General features: G+C 40.9%; 1 protein-coding gene and 1 pseudogene across 1 annotated transcript in view; both read right to left on the reverse strand.

The window, feature by feature from the left end:
• Positions 1-601: 601 nt before the first annotated feature.
• On the reverse strand, positions 602-1,090 carry LOC125219156 (annotated as a pseudogene).
• Positions 1,091-8,477: 7,387 nt separating this feature from the next.
• Positions 8,478-8,739, reverse strand: part of LOC125220340 — a 2,460-nt gene continuing 2,198 nt past the window's right edge. Inside the window, exon 2 of the mRNA XM_048122502.1 lies at positions 8,478-8,650. Coding sequence (XP_047978459.1) covers positions 8,478-8,650 — 173 coding nt within the window. The remainder of the gene's footprint in view (positions 8,651-8,739) is intronic.

Consider the following 8,739-nt stretch of genomic DNA (forward strand, 5'->3'; position numbering starts at 1 on the left):
AAAACATAACCAAAAATACCAATAGAAGAAAAACATCTGTTAAAATTATTTTAAACCGGGACATTATATTTTCCTCATTTACTTTATTAATTTTGCATTAAAATCATATCATCCAGTAATAAAAAAAACTTTTTTTTTGAAGGAAAGGAGCATTCAGTTGTTGGGGAAATTAAATATATTACTATTGGATCCTCTTCAAATGCTTATAACACCATAATCTAAAATTAAGACTAAATCTACACTATTGGATTTTGAAATGAGTGAATGAGATTAAAGCTCACAAATTTCAATAAATAATAGACAAAATATCAACATAAGGATAATATCGTCATTATGTTATCATATGATAATTTTCGTGGGGCTAGGATTAAGAAGGAAAAAGGATAAAAGATATGAAAAGGATTTAAATACATCCCTCTATATATATATATATATATATATTTTTTTTTTGGAAAGAGGAAAAGAAACATAATAGCCATCCTAATAATAGGAAAGTGGTCTCCTTCATCGTCGAGGACACAAACCATCAACAATCCAGTCTAAAACTATCCTGAATCATACGATTGAAAATGATCCTCCCATCATTTAGAAAACTACTCCCACACTACTTGGGACCGATATCCTTGAGGGCGCAGATCTGCTCCTCCCCCATTGCAGACATAACACTCACAACAAGGTCCTTCCCTTCAGCAAACCCATCCTTGATCTGGGTAAGGAGAGCCTCATCAGTAGGAAGACGGAGATCATCCTTGGTATTACCATTGTCAGTCAGCAAGCTCACGAATCCATCCTCGGAGATGTCGATAAGCTGGTAGTCAGTGCGATTAACATGTGGAACATCACAATTGTGGGAAGAGGGAACGATATCCTCGAGCTTCTTGGAAGTGAAGATGTCAATTGCAACAAAGTGACATTTGGCATGACCGTGCTTTCCAGTTTTGGAAGTTGAAACCTCCACAACCTTGTAGGGGCGGCCCTTGATAACAATGTAACCGTTCTTACGGATGGTGCCGGCCTGCTGGGGTAAGTCTTGGAGGCGCCGGCATCGGCCTTTGATTCGAACTGATGCTCCTCGTCCGACATCCTCAACGGCGACGGCGGCGGTTAGAGTGAGAGAATGGCCTGAAAGCAAAAGGATTTGTTGGGAATGTGTGCAGAAGGCAAAGCTGAGGGTTTACAAATATCAACTATATGACATGAGAATATCAACAAATGTACAAGAAAATATCAACACAGTTTTATTGATATTTTACCTACACTGTATTGAGATTTTGCATACACTATATTGAGATTTATTTTTACATTTGTTGATAAAATCTGCTTATCAACATGCACGGAAATTGAAATATAATTTATCAAATTTCATCACCCGAACAATGTCGTAACATATGCAATTGAGATCTCGTTGAAATCCTTATAAAATTATCTTTATTGATCTATTTTTTGCGAAAAAATAATTTAAATCGAGAGAGTTACGTAAAATTTAATGTTTGGATATGATTTTGATAAAAGAGAATTGACATTAATACCCTTTAAGTTTATTTAATAATTATTTTAATTTAAAACATAATCCATGTGACATTATTTCAACTATCAGATCTCCTAATCTAATAGCTAAGATTTAGTCTTAATTTGTGATCGTTAATTAGTTAACAACTATAAAAGGTTCTTGACAAATTTAATTTTTTTTTTCTCATATTTCGGTTTATTTTAGAAAGGAAAATTGTACTTAATAAACTTTAAAAATTGGTTTACTATAAAGTGAATAAATTATATTTGCATGAATTTGATATATAGATTTGGAATCGGTTTTCTAATTTCAAATCTATTATCGCCTAAATTTGTGGGAGAAATATTCCACAAGTGTACAAAGCTATATTAGTAAACGCAAGCTAGAGTATCTAACTAGTACTTGAGTACCTTGAATTATCGTTGTTCACTATCTAGCCTAAGAAAAGGGTTTGTTTTATGATTCTAAAATAACTAACTAAAGCATTAAAAGTAAAAAAGCAAAAGATAGTTTGGTTGTGATAAAATATGGAGAAAAAAGCAAAGCTTCCGGATCCAACATACAAGTGTCTCTCTTGATTCAATGAACTAAACCTATTACCTATTTTAAGTCTAACTATTAAAATCTTCTTATAATATAATAGACTCTGACTACTTTAGCTCCTAAGACCCAAGCCCTCACAAAAAGTCGCTTCTGTTGAGTGCATATAAAAACCATGTAAAACTAGCTATCTAGCAAAAAGAACGGTAAAAGGACAAGAACAATCAAAACAACCACAAGGATTAGGTAAAACAGTTTAGTTCATAAATTAAAACATATAGTCATAGTCTTCACAAAAAACCATACCAAAATATTTAGCTACTCATGTTCATAAGAATTCTAGCAAAATATTTGGAAGAAAATAATATTAACATGATCAACGGGAGAAATTTTGTAAAACGACATAACTTTCTCTACCGGACTCCGATTGACACATGCTAGGTACCCACGGGAAGAAATTTCGACGTAGAAGAGAATGATCATCTTGGCAGTCTGATTACTGTTAACATTTTGACTTCCTTCACTCGTCCACCTTGCCTTGGGTGATAAATGTGTTTTGGGCTTGTGTTCACATATTTTCTTGCACATATCACACAAAAACGGCCAAAATACCAAATTATAAAAAATATGATATATTAATGCCCTCTTAACGACTAAATGTATTAATTCTTTTCTCTAAACACATGTAAAATTCAAGCTTATTCCATTCCAACTTAAGATGACATACTTTCCCTTCTAGCTTCTTTTTTTATTTTTTTAACACCGAACGGTGGAGGGTTCGTGGGTCCCTCGTCCCTATATATCAGAACTCAAGAGAGAACAATGCTTGGCCATGCCCAAAAGTGACATGCCATCAAGAAAAAGGATACAAGCAGCAAACCCACCTTAGACAGGTGGGGAGTACAAAGTACAACTAACTAATACACGATGGGGTAGATAGAGGACGGGCCATGCTGGCTCGTCACCCATGTACTCTGAGGTGAAGAAAGTTTGCTGATTATGTTGGCTCAGTGGCGGCCTCATCTTCATTCTATTTGCTCAACTATCCTGATGTATGGGGTTCCAAGTTGTTCCAATCTAATAATGGCTTTAAGGAGCCTCGGGATCGTCTGTCCATCAGATCGTCGGCCTTGTGTCGACTTGGTGCCCATCTTAGTTAGGAATGCTGCTGCCTTATTTCCCTCCCGTGGTGTGACAGAAAATTTGGTACTGTATTCCTTTTTTTTTTTTAAACATAATCAAAAAACTGTATTTAAGGAAATAAACAATATAGGTTCCAGCAACAGGGAAAAACAAGGTAACAAGTTCATAAAAAGAGAACATATAATTTAAAGAGCAGCAGACTTGGCACAACTTAATCGAAGAGGCCAAGACCCATGTTATCATCAGACTCCTCCTCTGGCTCATCCTTCTTCTCTTCTTCCTTGTCAGCAGTAGGAGCAGCACCACCAGCCTCAGCAGCAGGAACAGCCTCAACAACAAACTTGCTCGGATTAGCAAGGAATTCCTTGACCTTATCAGCTTGAGGAAATGAATAATCAGTTTCAACTGCAATGGCCAAAGCATTCTTGTATGCATTGATAAACATGTGTGGCGCAGCTGCAAGTGTTGGGTAGGAGATGGCCAGGGAAAGCGATGTAACCATGGAAACACCAAGGGCAAACTTCTCAATGAGGTCCTCTTCAGTCATGTCAAGCACCTCCGGACTGAAAATGGTTCCGTTGTCATACACAGAGGTGACAATGAGACCATATGAGAAGGGACGGATCCCTAGCTTTGCAAGCAAGGCAGCTTCAAACGAACCCACTTTGTCGCCCTTCTTGATAAGCTCAACAGGGGTAATGATTTCTACAGTACCCTTGTTAATCTTGGTGTTAGAGTTTGTATACTAGAAATCACGTTTCGAGTGATTGAATACTGTAAAACTCTTATTTTATTTTCCAATGAATAAAACAGATTATTTTTGTCATAATGTTGTTATGTTTTACATTTAATGGATGTTAATACATGTTTAAATGTATAAGTTAACTTAACAAAGTCTAAGTCTTTGTTTTAGTAGACCGGTTGTGGGCGTCGTCCACTTTAAGGTAATACGGTCAGTTCTAAACAAAGAAAAATATGAATTTCACAACCTAGATGGAATTAGACTACCCATCGAGAAAGGTTGCAATGTCAGTCCGCATATTTCTAAGCCTTACTGAAATAAGATGACATTGGTGTGGTATAGCACTGAACGGATCTAACAGCAAGACTTGCCTTAGGCTATCTACTGAAAGGCGAGGTCTTGATAAATATTTATTTCTTAATCAATGTAGGTTAGCATTGAGCATACGGTATTGATTATGCACTTGCTTTGACTTATCAAATGGTGCGGGTTTTTCGTAACCCAATTATCCTGATATATTGGGCAGTGGTGATCGATATCTAGCGGTGCTAGGATTGCTATTATATTGAATCGTGCACGAGCTGAGTCTCGTTTGATAATGTCCTCAAGAGGAGCGCGAAACAAGGTTTTATTATTCGGAACCTAGCTAGTTGGAGTATGATTACTCTATGAATAATAAATAAGTGTTTCATGCTAAGTCCACTCTTGGAATTAATAAGAAGTTAATTAATTAAGTCAATAGCAGACATTAATTAATTAATGGACATATTAATCTTAAGCACGGGAAATGAAAGATAAACGGAAACCCGGATTACTTATAATTTCGGATTTGGATGGGGAGAACGCACGCTTCCGCTGCCAGCACCAACACTTGGTAGGGATGTTCAGAACCTGGAAGAAAGAAGTCTGCGATGGGTCGAGACCAGTGTTGCCTGGAGGGACAACGACATCAATTGGAGCAACCAAACCAACATGAGCAGGTGCTCCAACCTTGTATTTGGCAACCTCCTCACTGACTTCCTCACTGTATTCCTTTCGCATAAGGGTGATGTGAACCATGAGGTGGCGGGTTTGGGCAGGTCCCATGTTCTTTGAGTTAATAATAGCGATAACTTGGACATCATCCGACTCAATCCAGATATGTTCCCCAAATTCTCTAGCAAGAAGGAGGCCTTGGTGAATGGCCGAGAGTTCTGCTTCAAGAGTAGAGAAGACTTCAAACTGTCTTGAGAAGGCCGCAAGTATTCCACCGCGATAGTCCCGAACAATACCTCCTCCACTAGCCTTCCTTGATGTGGCATCATAGATTCCATTAACATTGAGCTTGATCCAAGGGGGATCTAGCGGGTGTCATTTGACCTGCATGACCCTTTGCCCCGGCCTTCTTGCTGCAGCACCGGCTGGAATGGGAACTTGCAAGGAAACGCCCCTCCAATTTTTGACATGTAATCGTCCATTTGTGATGAGATTTTGGATGTGCATTTTCACTCGCCAGCCCACGTTATGTGGCTTGAATGGAGTTCCATTGTGTCTGCATTTATTTCGCTCAGCCCAGATGATTCTTCCCCGATTGTTGAGTCCTCTTAGCCCATTTATCAAGGCGGTCTGGTATAGTATCGCCATTCCAAAGAGCTTCCGTAGTTCCCTGAAACCAGTCGTCGAACGACTCCTAAACTTTCATTGCACCATGCCCTTGGATGAAAAGGTGTTTTGAGTCCACTGGGAGACAAACCTGCTCCCACCCTACCCAATGAGTTCCTCTCCGATCATTCGTTGTTCCCCAAAAAAATCTAGCTAATTGTTGTTCTAGCAGTTTGAGCGCTCCACTCGTTGGCTCAATAGCCTGGAAAATATGAATAGGAATTGCCTCAAGTGTGCTCTTGATGAGGGTGAGACGACCCCCGAATGAGAGGTGTCGGAAGGCCCAGCCACTAATCCTTCTCGCTATCTTTTCTCGAATAAACAAAAACATATCTGTGTGCTTAACACCACGATTGATAGTACTCCCAGATAGAGAAATGGAAAGGTACCTTTGGAGAATCCACCTTCGGCTTGAATTGAGGTTGACGATTCCTCGTGCGTCTCGGCGATAAAGAAGTTGCTCTTTATGAGGTTTATTTGTTGCCCAGATGCCGCTTCATAATCAGCCAAACACGCTTTGAGTTGTCGTAGGGAATCCGGGGCTGCTTGGGTGAAGATGATGTTATCGTCGGCATAGGCGAGGTGGCTGATTTCCTCACTGTATCGGGTGGATTTGAAAACCATCTCCCTTCTACCAAGAATAAGTTTGTCAAGAGATCTTGATAGGTAATCAGCAGCAATTACAAAGAGGGCTGGGGATATGGGGTCTCCCTGTCTAAGTCCCCTTGTCGATTTGAAGAAACCAGAGGGAACCCCGTTCACAAGAACTAAAAATCAACAGGAGCAAATGCATCTTTCGATAAGGCTGATACATGCCTCAGGGAACCCCATTTGTCGGAGTATTTTAATAAGAAAAGGCCATTGGACTCGATCACACGCCTTAGCCATGTCCAGCTTGATTGCTACATTCAAGGTAGGCGTACATCTAGGGAGCTCGTGGAACATTTCCTGTGTAAGGAGGACATTGTCATTGAGGAGCCTTCCTTTGAGGAAACCACTTTGATTAGGGGAGATGGCCCTCGAGAGAATTGGTGCCACTCTAGAAGTGAGAACCTTTGTGATCACCTTATTCGACACATTGCATAGGCTAATCGGCCTAAAATCAGCCCAGGATTCCGGAGAGTCCTTCTTTGGGATTAGAACGATTGATGTCGCTGTGATGCTACGGGGCAAATAGGCTCCAGAGAAAAACTGTTCGATGGCCTCCACCACATCCGATCCGACGATAGACCATCACGATTGGTAGAACGTGGCCGTGAAGCCATCTGGGCCTGGCGCACTATCCCCAGAGATAGAGAAGATCGCACTCTTAACTTCATCTGCATTCGGGAGGTGTATTAGATCTTCTTCAATAACTGACGGGGGGAGCTGGTGTATCAGTCCCTCCTCTGGTTTAGTGAGGGTGATGGGGTCGGGAGCTAATAGATTTTTGAAGAACTCAGTTGCGGATTCTTGTATCTCTGTTTCCTCTGTGACCTCCCTATCGGTAACTCGGATGGAGTGGATTCGGAGTCGGTTTTTCTTTTGTTTCACCCAACTCTGATAGAACCTGGTATTCCTGTCTCCATCCGCAAGCCATCAGAGAGTCGCTTTTTGTCTCCAAAAATCCTCCTCCATCTTGAGGAGTAGAATATATTGGGCTACTTGTTTGTTGACTTCTGAACGGTGTGATGGGGAGGGATCCGATTCAAAGCAGATTTGTGCAGCTGTAACTGCCTCCTCGGCCTGCTTGATGTTATTGTGTAGGTTCCCAAACACTTCCCAATTCCAAACTTTAAGAGCCTTCTTAACTCTACTAAGCTTGATCTGAAGGTTGAGGATACCTCCCGCCTCGGTTGTTCGGTTCCAAACTTCCGTGATCAAATCGTGGAATCCATGATGTCTCACCCACACATTTTGGAAGCGGAAGGATCTAGCTTTGTTTGTCGTTGCAGTCAGTTTACATCTCACAAGGATTGGTCCATGATCAGAGGAGACTCTCGGGAGATTGGTGACCCGCGTTGCTTCGAATGTAGCTTCCCACGATTCATTCAAGAAGACTCTATCCAATCTCTCAAGGAGATTATTTTTGGCACATGTGAATCTCGTGCCATCGAAGCCTGGATCCATCAATCGGCATTCCTCAATAGTCTCCGCAAAGTCCACCATCTCTGCATGCATAGTGTCGCTTCCTGATCTATCTTGGAGATGGAGAATGGTATTGAAGTCGCCACCAATCATCCATGGGGAGCCTTCTGTATTGTCAGCAAGATCATGGAGTTTATCCCAAAGCGCAAACCTATCTGTGCGGGAGCATTTTGCATAGATTGCTGAGATAAAAGTCTCCTGAGTAGACCAGCCATTCTTGAATTTCCCATGTAGCACTTGTGCCGAGTTATCCATGATCTCGAAGTTGTACCCCTATTTCGTGAAAATCCAGATTTTCCCACTTTCTTTCGTCCCTTGATATTCCAAATTCAGCAACTTCGAGTAAAGCTCCAGATTTGGTTGGATAAAAGGTTCCATTATTGCAAGAAAGGAAATATTATAAGTTTTAATCAATCTTTAAGAACGTTTTGGGTTGGCGCGTTTGCGATCCCCCTAACACTCCAAAACATCAAGTTGAATGACATTAATAAAAAGTAAGAGCCGTACCCGAAGGGGGAGAACGCCTCCTCCGCTGGTCATCCATTTCCTTAGTTCGGGCCTCATGCATCATCAGTTCCCTCCCTTCTAACTCAGGATTTTCTGGGTCCAAACACTCCATAAAAGCCTCCTCCCCAGTTTCATACGTTTCGGTATCAAAGGTGCCGTCTTTCATAAGAGTGTAGTATTTATTCTTACTTAGAATATTTCTCGCCCGTCTGTCTAGACTGACCTCCGGAGTTGGCTCGCCTGAGTCTTGCTTGTACCCGGAGCTGACTAGAGTTCTGGATCCTTTTCTGGAGCCTTCCGGCAATTCGTGACTGTTCTGACCTCCCTGTTTCTTCCAATTTTCACCACCATGATAGAGCTGTTGTTCTTTCTTCTTCCCCTCCTATTCCCCCACGATATCTGGAATCTGAACTTGGTCTGTGATGCACTTTTTATTTGCACTATAAATACCTGCAAGTATACAGAGTAGGTATAGTATAGCAAAAGGTTAGTACCGGGTATCGAACACGGGGAAGATGTACACAAAGTG

The sequence above is a fragment of the Salvia hispanica genome, chromosome 4 (genome assembly GCF_023119035.1).
Source record: "Salvia hispanica cultivar TCC Black 2014 chromosome 4, UniMelb_Shisp_WGS_1.0, whole genome shotgun sequence".
Taxonomy (NCBI): domain Eukaryota; kingdom Viridiplantae; phylum Streptophyta; class Magnoliopsida; order Lamiales; family Lamiaceae; genus Salvia; species Salvia hispanica.